Raw genomic sequence first — 18,496 nt, 5'->3', positions numbered from 1 at the left:
AAAGAGAGAGAGAGAGAGAGAAAGAGAGAAAGAGAGAAAGAGAGAAAGAGAGAAAGAGAGAAAGAGAGAGAGAAAGAGAGAAAGAGAGAAAGAGAGAAAGAGAGAAAGAGAGAAAGAGAGAAAGAAAGAGAGAAATAAATAAATAAATAAATAAATAAATCTTGGATATGATCATTTTAGGGATGAAAATGTTTATCATTCATTTTCATCTATATACACCCCTTATTTATATTTTTTAAATTGCATTATTGTCTTAAAGACAGCAGATTCTTAACAGAGTCTTTCACAGTTGAGATTCCACTCAAGCCAACTTGTAGTTTCCTTCCTCTATAACACAAAGAGATAGGGTGTAGGGGTGCCCCCAGAAGGTTGCAGCCACCCCCTTCCCTCCTTCCTCCCCTCTCCTGCATCTTCCAAATCATGTTTTCCTTCCAGGTTTGGGTAGTCGGGCCCTGGAGAGAAAAGATTCAGGTGAGCAAGCACGACTTGACAAGGCACCGGGACCCTGAGCTTATACAAGCACTAATGACTCTTTCCTGGGGCTGTGTTGATTCTAATCCCTGTTTTATTCAGTTTGTAGCCTTTACAGCAACCTTACTTTACATTTCCCCGGGTAAGAAAACTAATGTGTTGAGAGACAATTAACTTTGCATGATACAAGGCACAACATTCAAGAATCCAGCCACGTATTCCACAGATGAATTTGATACGGCATAATGTCATTTTTAACATTCAGCAAATAGCCAGAGGTCAGTCTTCCACTACTGAGATGTGGGAAGTTATAATCTACATCTGTGTATAATTGTAAGTATAACCATTATAAACATTTTCAAACACGTGTTATGGGCTGTAACTATGATTCTAAAGTCATTTGATCATTCATTCATTTAACAATCCGGTCCCATCACTGGCTGCTGAAGAACCCGTCAGTGGCACGGGCACTGCACATATAGAAGTGACACACCAAGAAAACTTCTTGTCTTCATATCCCTTACACAGATCCTTACACAGATGAGCACCACTCACGACTAGTAATAGCATCACAGACACAGCGTACTTTAACCTTAGCTCAGGAATTAAGAATGCATAATCAAGTGACTACCTGGCCTAACCTCCTCGTGGGTAAGAATTCTTAGTGCTGAGCATGACTGACACAGGAAAACTAAAACAATTCAATGTGCACTTCCCTTCTTCTTATGAACCATGAACAAGTACAGAGTTGTTGACCCATGCATTTCCTCCCAGTCATCAAGTGTCAACAACAGAACTCTGCCTGCACTTGGCTCCGAGAGAGAACATCACCACAGTCCCCTGCTACCTAACCTCCACACTCCCCCATGTCAACTTTGCATCTCCTTGCAGACTAGAAGATACAAACAAGCTTCTCTTTCAGCTTGTCTCTCTTTATGGGGAAGCTCCGACCAGTTTCTTCTCCTCTCTCTCCTTTTTGATTTGTTTGGTTTTGGTTTTGTACTTTTCTTCCTTGCAGGGCAATCCCATTCATGGTTCTTTACATCTGTCCCTGCAGGTCATGACCCTGTAACTTACTCTCCTCTATGTAATTTCCCACCGAGCACAATGCGGAACCTAGAAGTGGGAAACCAGGCTTGGTTCTCTGACCTACGCTGGGCAGTTTACCTGTAAAGTGACCTGCTCTTTGGTTCCTCCAGATTCTGTTGTATAGATTTGGCCTTAGAGTCAGCCATCGGGAGTGACACCTCCACTGCCCTGTGAATTTCCCTGCCTCTGTCTAGATAGTGGGGAACAGGGAGAATACCAAAACCAGCGAACAACCTACCTACCAAGTTTTACTATTCCAGGAATTAGAAAATGTTCCTTTGTCTGTCCGTGGAAGACCCATCCTGTAAGAATGAGAATCTGTCCCTCTCCACTGGTGGTTGGTGGGGACAAGGGAATGCTGTCATTTTATCTAGGTTTATTAAACAAGACCAAGACTCAGCATGAAGGAGAACGGCAAACACAGGTAAGTGAGCCTGAGGAGACCATGGCCCTGAAATGACCCTTGCCTTCCTTTCCCCTTCCAGAATGGTCTCTTGGTGAGTCACCTGCTGGCGGGGAGGAGCAGGACAAACAGAATGCCAACTCCCAGCTATCCACCCTGTTTGTTGAAAAACCTCAAACTGGATCGGTGAAAGTTGGTGAGTATCCTCCCAGAATCCTCCCCGTTTCCACATATCACAAAGGAAGTCATTTTAATGGGAGACTTCTGTAGCCATGAGACCATTCTTCATATTCATGCCATCCCAAAATATTTTCAGTACCTCCCAGGAGATCTAGCATCCCATTATTCCACACTCCCTCCCCCACTCCCCAATCCTAGTCTTCCCCCCACTCTCCAATTCTAGTTTTCCCCCCACTCCCAAAGGAAAACCTACCCTGTTTATTTTATACAAATTATGCACATGGCCTGCTGCATTTGGACTCTTTGGATTAGCATAACATTTCTGAGGCCCACACCTGTTGCACTATCAATATTCCTTGTTATGATTTAACAATAGTCCACTGTACACAAATTCTACTCCATGTATTTTATAACCCCAGAAGATGGGTAGTAGTTATTGTAGTAATTCTTAGCACACAGAAGCTCAGTATCTGGACCCTAAAGCCAACCTGAGTGGGTCTAAAATGTTGGTTCTGTTTCTTGCTAGTAGGGCAGAGCATTTGGCCTCATTACACCTCAGTTTTTTCTTGTGTAAAATGAGAATAAGTAATGAGACCTGCCTCTGAAGCTCTGAAGACCGGTGTCTGCTATCACCATGACAGGACTCACACCAGAAGGTGCTTCGGGTAGCCACACCTCTGTACACGTGCTAGATGAGCTATTCAGTGTGATAAAAAAGGGCAGCTGGCCAGAGAGATGTTACAGATGTGGAAATTTTTATTCAGAAATGTTCATTACATACTATCAGGTTGTCCCAGAGACAGTATGCCATGTGAATCCACATAAATTATAGCTTAAAGACAGGAATAGACAAGAGTTAACCAAACAGATAACCACAATGGCCACACGCTATGAAGGAAATAAACAGAGCACAGAGATAGGAGAGATCTGAGGCGCTCCTGGATTTTAATTTGGCAAATTCTAATGCTCAGAATCAGACATGGATATCAAGCAGATATTGCGCGAATGAGTATATAACTAACTGTATCCCTGCGTTTCCTCCCTCGAGCCTAGTGTACAAGCAGAAATGTTGGCTCCTTGTATGTTCTTGTAAGGTATTGAGATACTGGGCTACTGGCCAAGGTGCTTCTGATGTCCCTAGGGCCTAATCAGTGACTCCATTGTCACTTCAAAGGAATTGGTCTACCTCAGTCACAACCCTGTAATTACAGGCATCCTATCCTCTTGAATAATACAGATCTGTATTTCCTTTGTGTTTTTTTTTTAGTCCACATAAATGCAAATCCACATATAAAGATTTCATTCCACCCATTTCTTCATTCCATTTTTTCTGATTCAAAATTTTCAAGTGGACTGGGGTTATGGATCAGCAGTCGAGCAGTTGTCTAGCATGCACAAGCTTCAGGGTTCAATTCTCAGTGAGATTGTGCGTGTGTGTGTGTGTGTGTGTGTGTGTGTGTGTGTGTGTGTTACTGAGTATATATTATTTTATGTAATATATATTACTTAGTAAAAATTATAGAGACAGACATACATGCATACACACACACACACACACACACACACACACACACACACACACACTTCCAAAGCAGATCAGATGGACTTTCCTAAGACTTCAAGGATACTTACCACACAGAAGCATGATCCCCCATCGTGCCATTGTGAACACGTAAGCCCTGCTCTATACAGAGCAGACCTGCATCAACTCCTTTCAGCTGAAAGCAAGACAAGCAGCAGTTTCTAAATCCCAGATGAAATCCTTCGTGCTTTTTTTCTAGGTGCAAACATTACCTTTGTAGCCAAAGTTAGGGCTGAAGATCTTCTTAGAAAACCCACTGTCAAATGGTTCAAGGGGAAATGGATGGATCTGGCCAGCAAAGCCGGGAAACACCTGCAGCTGAAGGAGACCTTCGAGAGGCAAACTCGGGTACGGTCCTGAACCCCTGGCTCATCCCTTCTGTCAGGGTAGAAAGATATTTCAGGCTCCTGCATGGTTCCCCCCCCAGGGAATACATTTCCATTCACCCCCCAGATATCAGACACTGACATCAAAGACAACGTCATCAAAGAAAAGATCCCATCTAAGTCCAGCTTGGTGAACCAATGAATCCATTGGGGTTATTTCTAGGAGCATGACAAGGTGTTAGCTACAGCATCGTGAGAAAATCAGGAGCTACATCATGAAGAGCCTTGCCCCAGCGTGGGCAATGATTCACAAAAGCTGCATCACTCAAGTCTCCCAACTGACGGACAGCTACACTGCTGCAGATTACCCTCCCGCTCAGTCATTGTTTACTGGTTGGGTATCCACAGGGAGGGGCCTTGTGAACCTTATGGGTTTTACAAGCTTTGTGAGTCTCCCCATTCCCTCCATGAGGGAATGTTAAGAAGGCATCATCTTAAATAAATAAAAAATATCCAATAAAAAAGAAAAAGAAAATAAAAGCAAAACAGGGAAAAGGGGGGGGGGCTTCATCTTGTGATTGGCTTGTGCTGGTGATTCACAGCTACTCTAATTCAAAATGACAATGGTCGGGTCTAACCCGGAGGAAATAGCTACATGACACAAGTTTGATTGTGAGAGATTTCAGTCCTATGTCTACACACTGTTGTAACTGTCTGGCTGTGTCTAGATGCTGTCGGGCACATTCACCCTTCATGTCCTGGATATAGATACAGTCCCATCTTTATACCACTACTGAGAAATGTGTTAAGGAAGGTGAGCACCTATCTCAACCACCAAGGCCAGGCTAAGTTTGGATGCTTTTTGTTGCAGGTATACACATTCGAGATGCAGATCATCAAAGCCAAAGAGAACTACGCAGGGAATTATAGGTGTGAGGTCACCTACAAGGATAAATTTGACAGCTGTTCGTTTGATCTTGAAGTCCATGGTAAGAGAGCCATCTTAGCTGGATAAATGTGAGTTTTCACAAAGTGGGAAGGGATGAGGAAGAGAGTTCTGTGATGCTCTCAGGTTTGGGTTTGCTTTATTTCATTTATTTAATTGTGTTTAAGATTATGTCTTTCTGATTGTGTTGTATTTAGTAAGCCTAGTGAAGCAGTATTAACTCTTGCTATTAATATTCCTTCAGACCCCCAGAGAAGGGTGATGCTGTTTTTCTAATGATTTTATCTGTTGCATGGGCCCCTTCTTCCACTGAGGTTTGATGATAAAACTATACAAGGATGTCAGGATGCCAGGCCAGAGATGTTCTCTTCTAGTAACTAAATGTCCCATAACAGAAATTCTCAGCCCATGAGTTCTGTGAACTGCCCAAAGAAAACACAATATGGAAAAATGTTAGGGTATATTGAGGTTGAATTAAACCTCCCTTTTTATAAACATGCAAATAGAAAATCAGCTTGCCAGCAACAATCATGAATTTAGGATGAGTTCAAGGTTGATTTGGCCACACCAGGAAAACAAAGCCGGTATTATTTTAACTGGGATTCTTCACATGAGTGGAATTGAGTTTTAGGAAGCAATCCTTTTCTCTAGAACCTACTGTCTGTTGCACATGTGCAGTGGTGTCATTAGTCATGAGTACTGCGTTTCAACTTGGATCCCTCTGGATCCGGGTAACAAGGATTATGAAGACTCTAGAAACCGCATCTTGTCTTACTTGAGTGTGTGTGCAAAGGGTCATGGCTCAGTGCACAGAGCGGAAGGGCAGGCACACAGAAGTGTTTCCTGCAGCCAAACACTACCTAGACAGATTGAAGAAGTATGAGGAGGTAAACTTTGTCCTCATATTAGGATGACCTCTTCCAGGAAATTATGTAGACAAGCTGGGTGTGAAACATGCCTGGACCACTAAAGAGACAGAGTCAGGAAGACTACTGAAAGTTTGAGGCCACCCTGATTTATAGAATAAGTTCCAGACCAGATAGACCTATGGAATAAAATTGTCTCTAAAAAATGAGAATGAAGGAATGAAAGAAGGAAGGGAGGGAGGGAGGGAGGGAGGAAGGAAGGAAGGAAGGAGGAAAGTAGGTATGGAGGGAGGGAGGGAAGAAGGCAGATTGAGGAAGGAAGTCAAGAAGGAAGGAAAAAAAAGAAAGGAAGGGAGGTAGAGTGAGGGACAGAAAGAAAGGGAAGGGGGAGGCAGGGGGAGAGAGAGAAAGAGAGAGGAGAGGACAGAGGAGGGGAGGGGAGGACAGAGGAGGGGAGGGGGAAGGGGAGGGAAAGAGGGGGGAAGAGGGGGAGGGGACAGAGAGGAGGAGGGAGGATGGGGGAGGAGAGGGGAGGAGAGGGAAGGGGAGGAGGGGAAAGGGAGAGGAGAGGAGGAGGGAGGAGAGAGGAGGAGAGGAGAGGAGAGGGGAGAGGGGAGGAGAGGAAGCTATGCCAATGATCTGGAAAGGGCATAAAGTTCTCATCCTGCAAGATGTCAGATGTCAAGCAGATACAAAATGATCACGGGTGGTCCCTCACTGTAAGGACCTCTAGTACCCAACTGGGCTGCATCCCTCCAGCCAAGCATGTCTAAGAGTCTCCTGGGAAATTTTTTCAGAATTCTGTTATTTGGACTTCCCTCCATGATTGATCAAAAATCTCTGTCCAGAAAGATCAAGTAGATGCATTTTAAAAGTTCTTTTTGAAGTAGTGGGCAGTCAGGCAGCCAGAATGACAAGTTGCCTCTGAAGTCTCCCTGTTGGCTGTTCATTTAGGGGACAAGCAATGGCGATGTCCTGGTAGCTCAGCCACCCAGGAGGACAACGTCTCCTTTCATCTGCTGCTTTTCTATCTGGAGAACTCTCCACAGTCCATGACAGAACCAAATACAAAATTGCCTTCTTAATTGTCATTCACTGTATTGTTTTCTTTCTTTCCAAAGAGTCTACTGGGACTACTCCAAACATTGACATCAGATCTGCCTTCAAAAGAAGGTAATTTCATAGTGGGAATCCAGATAGCTCTCCTATAACTCAAAAGTCCATTTCACTGCAGCCAAATGTGTCATGTATTTAATTGTAACTATTTTACAAAAGCTGTGAGCTTAATACCCAACCAACCTTATAACTGATAATTTCTTGGGGAATTCGTGTTAGAGTGGTAACTCCATTCTGCAGACCTCCTGGTTATCTTAGATTATCCATCTACTGAGCAGTGATTTCATCCTTCATCACCTTGTTTGCCACCAAATGGCCAAAAGAGACACAGGAAGAAACACTGCATACAGCGCCGGAGCTGGAAACTTCCATTTCTATTTCTTTTTATCAAGTATAGAGCTACGAAACAAAGTGCCCCACCCCGATTATAATTAAGAAGCTACTTAGCAAAGTTATTACTGTAGACTGTTGGATTATCTGAAATAAATAACTGCTAGACCTTCTGGTGTTCAGAATGCTGAAGAAAGGAATAATTTAGATACCCATTTAATTAATTTTTCCAGCTACAAAGACTGAAAGATCCGGGTGGGGGGCAAGAAAGAAAAAATGATATTTTTTTACTAGCCTCTGAGAAATGCAACTGCCTGCTTCTTCTCATGATGCTGCCGTCCGTGCTTGAAGATGCCAGAATGTACATTTTTCGAATGAGGACAGATGTTTTATTCTTCTTAAAACTGACTCTACCCACTATTTTGTTGAATAAGAAAAGTTATCCTAGAAAATAAAACGTGATTCCCTTTACTATAAGGTAATGATTTTGTCTGATTAAAAAGACATACTTCCTGTCTAAAATATCCAGAAATACAATGTTTAGTGACTTTTGAAAAATATTATATATTACCCAATCAATTGATGATATTTTTTAACTTGGGGGAAAAAAAGATCCTCAAACTTTCAAATCCTCTTACTGCCGTCTGTCCCATTTCCCCCTAATGCTCTGTAATAAGCAATAAACTGGTCTAAGCACGCTCATAGCACATACAGGTATGTCTTAAGAGAAATAGTACTGTTTTGTGCTTTGAAATCATAGAAATGTGTTCACTTCAAAAAGTCCTCAGCCACCTGCTAATAGAAAACCTGAAAGCTTGTTCATCGGGTTTCATTTCTTAAGACTTACATGTTAGACACACTGTTTTTAAACCCACAGACTCTTTTCTTAGAAACTACAACTAACATCTGCAAAGAGCAGGAAACAAATTCTCCATTAAAAATTAACCATGTAAGTAAGTGCATACATAGTACAGTTTAAATGCCAGCACCGCGGCTTCTTAGCAAGTCAGGACAGCGGCTGCATGCCTGATGTAAGATGCGTTTCTCCACAGGACATGCCTTAGGCAGATCCTAAGAAAGAGTTCATTAGCAACTCAAGAGAGAACATTTTTCTTTGAAAACTTCACTTTAAAAGGTGCTAGCAGGAAAAACATAAATGACCTACTGCACACAGCGGTCTCTTTAAAGCAGAAAGAAATGCATCTTCTAGAAAGCGCTACAGTGAATAGCTCCATTTGTAAGCCCGGTTGGCATCGCTTATCTGATTCATCTATTCCTGGGCATAGAGGATGCCTTTAGATATAAGGCTGTGCCCTTATATGTCTGACAAGCAACCCTTTGTCCTTCAAGCCAATCTCTGCCTTCCACGGTTAACAGAGATCAGCTAAAGTCCTTTGCTTTTTACACAGCTTTCTTTCCAGAGCCCCTAACTTGCAAAAACAAAGTACTTTGCATTGCTTGCCTTCAGTGCATTTGTGTTATCTGGTTTTTAACACAAATCCAAGCAGTTTCATATACATGCAATATACATTGTATGTTCTACAACCATTCAGTGACACAAGCTCCCGATATCTCCTTTTCCACAAGGATGTACTCCAAAAACGTACAGCGTCACTTGTGTGAAAAGAAATAGTCTGTGTTGATTTAGTCCTCGTGTGCCGGTCCAAGATTGCATATACATTCCGTGTAGAGTGTTCATGGGGGGAACGCGTCTCTGTGTCTGCATTAAACACTTTTCTTTTGTTAATGACAGTGGAGAAGGTCAAGAAGATGCAGGGGAACTTGACTTTAGTGGTCTCCTGAAACGTAGGTGAGAATCAAGTGGCGCGGGGAGGCACTGTGGCCTGGATCTTTTAGACCCACCCAGAGAAGTCAAATTTCAGCTGAATGCTTTCAAAAAAAATTGTCATTTCTTAATATGCATTTCGCTTCTGGAACATAACAGCCAACTAAGAGAGAGAGAAAGCAGCGACAAGTGCAGACTAACGTGGTGCCTTGGTGCTTCCTAAACTTTCTGCCTTTGTGTTTGATGAGTTTCAGTGTATTTTCTTAGTCGAGGGTGAGGAAATTTGATAACTGAGACATAAGGCTTAAATGCCCAGAAACAGCCAAGACTACATCCGTTTCTCTTCCATGACTGGATAAATACACCGTTTGTTCTACCTTTGATTTTTTGACAGTTGACTGAAGATGACAATTATACATTTTGGGCGGTTTGGTCTTTGCAATAGGCAGATTCACTTTGATATATTATTTATGGCTCATATTAAGACATTATTGATTTGAAGACATGCTGATTGATATTTCATTAGACACTACCTAGACGAATGATTTTTTCCTAAGTATTTTATTATGACACAGTGTTGATTATAAGACACACCCTTATTCCAGAGATGTTTAAAATGCCATCCTCTAGATGTACATTTTAGAACTAATGGAACATAGTAGTAAGCAGAAATAAAGTTATCACTCATAGATCCTTGCTAGTGTTGTCTTGTGTAGTAGAACATCCAGGATAGCCATATGGAGATTCAGCATATAGCCATGTTATAGGGTTTTTGTCCATATATGTATACATAAAACATTATATAGTAGACTATATTACCCTATATTATGTGTTATTTGCAACTATAAGACATTTTCTATAGTGAAAAAAAAACAAAAGAGAAAGTGTTATTTATAGGGACTATATTTTATCTAAATTTATCTAAATATATATTATATTTATATATTTATCTAGATTTGTGAGTAGATAGTAAACTTATTAGTCTTAATAATAATTATAATTTTGGCATCAGTTTTCATTCAGCTTTTCAGGTTTATCTTAAAAATAATTTTAGTTCTCTTTTTGACATTAGAGGGACAGTACAAATGCTCTTGAAAAATTATAAAGTCTTAAAAAAGAAACTGGGCTTGTGTTCATATTCTCAGTTTCGCTGGATGGCTTTTTTCAAGTTAACAGAATGAAGGTTTCAATCAGAGTCCCCAACATACAGTTAAAAGACAGAAACATTAATCTGTGTCATTTACTAATTAGTGATAAATATTCATCCATGCACGTGGTAATATCAAACACATCATTTTGATATTTCAACCATTAGTTTAACTAATATTAATTAATTCCCAAAGTAGATTTAAAGCATCAGTATGTGAATTGTCAGCCTCAAGTGAGAAGCCAGGGTCCTGAGCCACTGAGCCTCTTAGACAGAGTCACTTTGGAACAGGTAAAGCAGAGACCCAAATTCAAGTTTCTTTTCTTTTTTCTTTCTGGGTCAATACCGTCCCTGTGGCTCCAGGTTAGAAACGGAACCCAAGTCTGCCCCAAAGACTAAGACTGCCATTTACAAAGTGCATCACACTGTCCACTACAAAGGAGGCACACATTACTCAACTGGAAAATGCCAACTGCTTTCTCTGTAGAAACTAAAGCTAGGTAATGTCCCAAGAAATAAAGCATGGTCTCATCCACAGAGAAGAATAAATAAATATTTCTATGCTAGCATGACAGACTTAAATCTCAACACCAAGAGGTGAACTATGGTCATAAAATGAAAATAAACATCCAGTATTATTGATCACACTCACTTGACAGTGTAGGATTTACGAGGGGACTTTGGTTAAAATGTATGTCCTCTTTGAGTGGACTTTCCACATTTGTGCATGAGAAAATAAACACTAATAGAATTGTAAAGATTAAATTAAATATAACAGGTAGCAGAAACCATGCACTTCCTAACAGTTTCTTTTAATGCATTTGTCTTCATACAAAGTCCACGTGCATGCACACACACATACACACATACACACACACACATACACACACACACACTTATTCCTGAACACATAGACAGGCATGGATATGTGAATACACACAAGCACACACACATATGCATATACACATGCACACATACATGCACGCATACACGAGCACACATGCATATAAACACACAGTCATACACGTGTGGATACACACACGTGAGTACAATCAGGATATGCTACTGTAAATTTAGTGCCGTGGTTTGAATTAAAAAGGAAAGGGGAAGAAAAACATAACAGGCTGTTTCTACCAACAATTTGCATAGGGAAGAAAGAGGAATCAAATTATATAGCCCAAATAATTAAGGGGGGAAATGAGTCCTGGGAAAAAGGGCAGCAACTATGTCTCCAGTTCTCATTTCCATTACACCCTTTAATTAAGGCTCAAGCTCATTGGATTGTTCATGTAAGACCGTGTTCATCTAATGTATGTGTACTAACCCACCGTTATAACCACAGAAGGGTGTGTTTCTTACTAAGTCGTGGTTGCATGTGTTCTCGTTGTGGTCATGACACATGGTTACCCTTTGTACTCCTCTGGAAGTGTGTGGTAAAAGCTCTATTGGAATGAATAGTAGAACCAGTATCCTGTGTACAGAAAGTTCTCCCTTTGCATATGAAAGCCAGCTTATTTCAATATACACTAGATGAATCAGGACTAATCTTTGGGGCAGTATTTCATTATGGGATTAGACCTTTATAAATACTTAGAAGCCTTATTCTACATAAAATTTCTATAAACCTTTTTGTGGTTCATGGACACCATGAATTTATAGAAATTTTTCATGTAGCGAGAAGTACAGCCAACACCATACAGGTCTATCCCAGTGATGCGAAGGAATCCAGACTCTGGATTTCTCTCCCCACTGTACTTCAGTTAAACACACAGTGTCCTGAGCAGCCACCATGATTAGTAAAGATACCTCTGCAGAAGACGGCTTTGACCTTCCCATTCCTCCAAAATAAATGCTTCTGTTTAAATTGGGGGATGCCATAAAGTGATAGAAAAAGAAGAAGAAAAAAGGGTCATCCATGTCCACGTACAAACTTTGATAAGGAGCACAGTGGAAAAGTACATCTCCTCACACTTCAGTAGAGGATGGAGAGGATGATGGACTGTGAGTCTACTCTAGGAAACAGTGAGCATTTTTACTGGTTTCCCTGTAAATCTTCACCTCGTGGACCTAGTAGGTCTCATTGTTTCATTGTGTCTCTTGTAGTTATTTAAATTATAATAAATATTGGGAGTGTAGCTTAGTGGGGAGAGTGTTTGCCTGGCATCTACAAGGCCATGGGTTTGATTATCAACACCACATAAACTGGGCATGGTGGTCCACATCTGTAGTCACAATACTTAGGAGGTGTGAACAGGAGGTTCAGAAGTTTAAGGTCATCCTTGGCTACATCATAAAGTCAAGGCCAGCCTGGGCTACATGAGCCATGTTAAAAGCAAACTTAGAATAAATTATATAGACTTTGATATCTTTATATTTCTCCACCAAATGTAATATAAAATATGTAAATTGAGATACATATGACATAATTCCTCTTGATTAAAATAACAGATTTAACAAAATCTCCAGGGCTGGAGATGGCTCAGTGGTTAAGAGAACTGACTGCTCTTTCAGAAGTCCTGAGTTCAATTCCCAGCGACTACATGGTGGCCCACAACCATCTGTAATGAGACATGATGCCCTCTTCTGGTGTGTCTGAAGACAGCAACAGTGTATGTGTGTGTGTGTATAAAGTAAATAAATAAAGTTTTAAAATAAAATCTCCAGATTTAGTATAATCTAAGTATGAAATAATTCTAAAGTTTGGGTGAATATATTTAGTCTGGAAAGGGCTGGAAAGCCTTAGTAGATTAAGGAGACAACTCACAAAAGGTATGCACACGTGTACTTAAACACTTTAACTATAGTTCTCCAAATTTAAAATAGTTTTAATATTTATTTTCATTACCTTTAATTATTTGTGTCTGTTTGAGCAAGTGCCAAGTCATGTATGTGGGTGACCATGGAAGCCAAAAAGGGTTTCAGGTCCCTTGGGACAGGAGTTACAAGCTGTTATGATCTACTCCACATGGGTGCTAAGAACTGAGAACTCAAGTCATCTGAAAGAGCAGTCTTAATTACTGAGTCATCTCTACAGCTCCCAGTTTAAAATACTTTAAAAGATGAACTTGAAATGAAGACCACTTTCAGTCTGTAAAGTTAGTGAATCTGGAAAATTATTAGTAATGTTGCAACCTAAGGATAGTGTTTAGTTTTTCAACCTCTGTATATAAACACCAGGTATATTTTCATTTCAGGGAGATGAAAAGAATGCTTATTCCTCATTTGTTTTTGAGACACAGTCTTGCTGTGTAGTCCTAGGTGACCTGAAATTTGCTATGTAGTCCAGTCTGGCCTTAAATTCAGAGCTCCATCTGCCTCAGCCTCCCTAAGTGCTGGGATTGAAGGTGTGTATCATCATGCTCAGCTGTGTCTTGAGGTTTTGAAGACATGTTTTCTCCTTCTTTTTCCTTTTGAAAAAAGACTTTTAAAGAATTTGGCGCGGGGGTGTCCCTGGGTATATGACTGCTTGCTGAGACCAGAAGAGGGTATTGGACTCTTCGGAGCTAGGGTTACGGGTAGTTGTGAGCTTCTCAGCGTGGGTGCTGGGAACCAGAGTTAGATCTTTTGCAAGATTGGTTGTCTGCTCTTAGCTGCAGAGCCATTTCTCCAGCCCCTAGGCACATTTCCTTAATGGTGTTGGCTAGCCATTTCCACTGAGATGGCGGACCAAAGACCTTTCCCAGCCTTCCTGCCCTCGATGAGCATCATTTTCTACACTGGGTGGGAAGGCACAGCAAGGTAAGATGGCATTGGATCCTTAGATATTATCCTTGCCTAGGTTCCCCTAGGCTCTAGGTTGAGAGTATATTTCCTTCTCTGAGAGCATATGAATTTAAAGAGGGAATTCAGAAAAGAGGATGATTGTTATGATAAAGCAACATAACCCATTGTTTACATCAACATAGTTTCACACTAACATCTACAATTTATTGACCAGTTTTCCATAAAACCACATTGAAACCAGTCTTAGTCACAGTAAGTTATAAGCTGTAGTTTTTCAAACTAACCTAATTTTTAAAAATAGTCAATTAACCTTAAACAAAATAATCAGGACTATTTATCCCCCCCAAGAAAAATCAGTTTCAATTATGTCTTCAATTTATACTAAACTCATTCAATAAAAAGCTCACTTCTGAGTTTTGTTTTTGTTTTGTAGTTTTGAAATTGGGGAGAGTAATGTATTTAAAATTTTTTTTTGGACAGAATATTACTATGTAGTTCCAGCTAGCCTGAAACTTCCTATGTTCACCAGGCTAGCCCCAAACTCATAGAGACCCACCTACCTCTGCCCCTGAAGTGGTGTAGTCACAAACTCCTTTTTGTGGCCTACATATTCTTTGGTCGGTCAGTGATCAAGATTTGGGGGTCACATATTAATGTGACAGAAAAAGTATTAGAAAAATCTAAAGGTTTGAAATACTGTCTGGATTATGTTCACACCAAAATATATGGAATGGGATTTTTTTTTTCCACCCAGAGACCAATTTTAAATCTTAATTCTTTGTTTTGGTTTGTTTTTCAAGATAGGGTTTCTCTGTGTAGCCATGGATGTCCTGCAACTTTCTCTGTAGACCAGGCTGGCCTTGAACTCAGAGATCTGCCTGCCTCTGCTGGGATTAAAGGCATCCGCCACTACCCTCTGACTTAAATCTTAACTCTTAATCCACTTTTCAAACTGAATCCACTACCCACATGTGGGGTGAGATCTATTTTTAAGTTTCTGTAGAATCTCACCTTCAGTGACTCCTTGACCTTTTGGCAAAGATCAAATGTGATTGGACCTTTAAAAACTGAAAGGAAAATATCTCAGGACGACATCTCTGCTCCTCCTACAATTGCGTTTTTAAACTGGAACAGTAAAGGTCAAGGGTACATATTTGATCTTCTACTCTCCGGAAGTTTCCCAAGATATCAAGTCGACTCAGTTGGTAGCTCCAAGCAGAACTTTTAGCATCACTGGTCTTTAGAGGCCAGGACAGTTTCTAACCTAGATGACCGTTCTTCCGGGCTAGGGAGGTGAAGCAGCAGGAGGAGGAGCCCGAGATAGACGTGTGGGAGCTGCTGAAAAATGCCAACCCCAACGAATACGAGAAGATCGCTTTCCAGTATGGCATCACCGACTTGCGTGGCATGCTTAAGCGGCTCAAGCGCATGCGCAGGGTGGAAAAGAAGAGCGCAGGTGAGCACACCTGACAGCGTGGAGGGGGCGGGGCCACCTAGTACTGTGTGTGTCTCTGATCGCATCCTATTAACTCAACCAATCTGGGACGAAGCTTCATGGGACTGCAGGAGTTTACGGTTCCTTTCATCCACTTTGGAGTCATGTGGAATAGTCTTGGGTTGTGTTGGTAGTGTGTGTATGGCTCTCCACGCTCAGAGTCAGCACATTTAGAGTACCGTAGATGTCATTCAGGAAGCAAAGACTGTATCCCCGTGGCCTCTAGGAACCTCTCCAAGCCTCCATTTATCCAGGCTCATATCTCCCTCACTCTCTACCCTTGATTTTTCTTCAGACAAGGTTCTGCATGTTTTCTTTCTTTTTTTCTTTTCTTTTCTTTTCTTTTCTTTTCTTTTCTTTTTTTTTTTTTAAGATTTATTAATTTATTATACATAAGCACACTGTAGCTGTCTTCAGACACTCCAGAAGAGGGCATCAGATTTCATGACGGATGGTTGTGAGCCACCATGTGGTTGCTGGGACCCGAACTCGGGACCTTCAGAAGAGCAATCGGTGCTCTTAACCTCTGAGCCATCTCACCAGCCCTCTGTTTTCTTTTCTTTCTTTCTTTTCTTTTATTAGGTATTTTCCTCATTTACATTTCCAATGCTATCCCAAAAGTCCTCCATACCCTCCCCTCCACTCCCCTACCCACCCATTCCCACTTTTTGGCCCTGGCGTTCCCCTGTACTGGGGCATATAAAGTTTGCATGTCCAATGGGCCTCTCTTTCCAGTGATGGCCGACTAGGCCATCTTTTGATACATATGCAGCTAGAGTCAAGAGCTCCGGGGTACTGGTTAGTTCATAATGTTGTTCCACCTATAGGGTTGCAGATCCCTTTAGCTCCTTGGATACTTTCTCTAGCTCCTCCATTGGGGGCCCTGAGATCCATCCAATAGCTGACTGTAAGCATCCACTTATGTGTTTGCTAGGCCCTGGCCTTGTCTCACAAGAGACAGCTATATCAGGGTCCTTTCAGCAAACTCTTGCTAGTGTATGCAATGGTGTCATTGTTTGGAGGCTGATTATGGGATGGATCCCTATCACCAGCCCTGTGTTTTCTACCAGACACTTCCACCCTTTTGACTGGGTCCCAAGAATTTGCCTCTCACTCCCAATAAGGTTTCCAGGGTGGATTCCGTTGCCTATGATTTGAAACAAAAAGTTGAGGATAGGGGAAAAAAAAAGAAAGGCATGTATTCCAAGTAAGCCAATAGTTCTTCCAACTTCTCTGTGCTGGGTCATTGTCCAGTTTCAGTTGTATAATATGTCAGAGTGATATTAAACCTATTATTGTTTCGCTTCATGTTCAGATGGAATTTTAAAAAAAACTTCCAATTGTGGTGTTTTTAAAATCTGATCCTCTCTTCTAAATGTCACTCTTAATTGGTGGCTGATGAACTGGCCCTTGGGAGGCCCTATCTGTGGCTTTGTTTGAGCAACTCAGCCATCCCTGCTGATTCATACCTCCTACTTCAGGATTCCAGAAGCAGCCACTAAAGCGGAGAGCCAGCTGACGACCCCTTTACCACCCGGGCCTTTCTAAACACTGAGTTCTGAATTCATGTTCTAGGTAACCAGCTGGAAATCTAATATTAATTTTTTTCTCTCTTTAACATGAGAGAAAGTGAACATAAGCCGGTTAGAGTAAAGGCATTTGCTGCCAAATCTAACGCTTTTAAGTTCGAACCCTGGAACCCACATGGTGAAAGGCGAGAACACACGCCCTCAAAGTTCTCTTCCAACATCAACCCCCAACATGCGTGCAGGCATAGACAAAAATAAATACGCATAACCTAAAACTAATAGTAGTGCTATTTTTCTCATGCTTCTTTTAAAAACATAAATTCTCTTCAAATTTTAACCCATCTTACCATCCGCGTGTCAACAAAACTCTGAAGTAGACACGGTAATTGGGAAGGCTTCCGACCTGGTTCCCCCCTGAGACATTTTTGATTTTTCTTAGATTTTTCATACATACATTAGCTACTTAAACTGGTAGCCTTTGTGTATACATGTTCTCACTTGTTTTTGTTTGTTTGTTTATATCTACAGCTTTTGCAAAAATTCTCGATCCTGCATATCAGGTGGATAAAGGAGGCAAAGTGAGATTTGTCGTGGAGTTGGCAGACCCAAAACTAGAGGTGAAATGGTTTAAAAATGGCCAAGAGATTCGACCCAGCACAAAGTAAGTGGGTTTTAGAAGGTTTGGTTAAAATATAAATACACAATAGTTTGACTTAACTTTTATGGAATGGAAGACCTTTCTGGGCATATGTCATCCATCAGTGTGAGCTCTGTCCTGGCTGTCTGTCTGTCCTGTGCTGGTCTCTTCCCCTGTGTATGTTTATAATGTAAACCTGTATGGAGAGAGGAGAAAGGTGGACATCACTTTTCATGGATTTTGGAATTCCAAAAGTCATAGTGCTATGTAAGAGGAACTCTCCCATTTTCTGAGGCTTTTCAAGTGAATCACAATTATTTTGTGTCGCTACATATTACGTGTCATTATCTCAAAGCATTGCCAAACTTCTCTCTATTCAAAATAATAAAACTTGGAAATACTTGGAATATACATTTGATATGTCAGATGAAAATCACATCTCATAAATAGAAGGTTTTGATTTTGTTTGGTTTGGTTTGGTTTGGTTTCCCCAAAATAACATGAGTTTTTGATACTGGCTGAACATCTACTTGGGCGCTCTTGGCAGTCCCTACAACATTACATCTGAACAGAATTATTTAATGTTAAGATAATGAAAGGTAAACTAAGCCTGTATTTTATTACGTCTTGTCCCTCTTCCAAAGGAAGGAGTGAAACTGACCCCGGTACCTGACGGTATTGCTAGTCTGCTATGCAACGACTTCATGGAGATCCGCCTCAGTCTGCGAGATCTTCCGTTCCAGTATATCGTTTTAAGTTAGAAAATGCCACATATACATCGACACAGTCTTTAATCCCAGAAACCTGTCACTTCTAGAATACAGTGAGGTGGTCTCCAGCTTTTCCATGGGCTCATGCCAAACAGCATGA

At 41.1% G+C, this 18,496-nt stretch overlaps 1 protein-coding gene across 7 annotated transcripts in view; it reads left to right on the top strand.

Annotated features, from left to right (window-relative positions):
* The window catches only part of Mybpc1 (myosin binding protein C, slow type), a 90,083-nt gene that overhangs the window by 31,683 nt on the left and 39,904 nt on the right, over positions 1-18,496 (top strand). For 5 of the 7 annotated variants that reach the window (XM_021173524.1, XM_021173522.1, XM_021173521.1 and 2 more), the window contains 7 exons: positions 2,046-2,159; positions 3,925-4,073; positions 4,923-5,040; positions 6,985-7,036; positions 9,063-9,119; positions 15,255-15,421; positions 17,518-17,650. In XM_021173524.1, the coding sequence (XP_021029183.1) occupies positions 2,046-2,159; positions 3,925-4,073; positions 4,923-5,040; positions 6,985-7,036; positions 9,063-9,119; positions 15,255-15,421; positions 17,518-17,650 (790 nt within the window). Of the gene's footprint in view, positions 1-435; positions 472-2,045; positions 2,160-3,924; positions 4,074-4,922; positions 5,041-6,984; positions 7,037-9,062; positions 9,120-15,254; positions 15,422-17,517; positions 17,651-18,496 lie in introns of all 7 variants that reach the window. The other 2 variants (XM_021173520.1, XM_029482601.1) reach the window with 1 other exon arrangement.

The sequence above is a fragment of the Mus caroli genome, chromosome 10 (assembly GCF_900094665.2).
Source record: "Mus caroli chromosome 10, CAROLI_EIJ_v1.1, whole genome shotgun sequence".
Lineage (NCBI taxonomy): Eukaryota > Metazoa > Chordata > Mammalia > Rodentia > Muridae > Mus > Mus caroli.
This window is presented reverse-complemented; position numbering and strand designations above follow the sequence as displayed.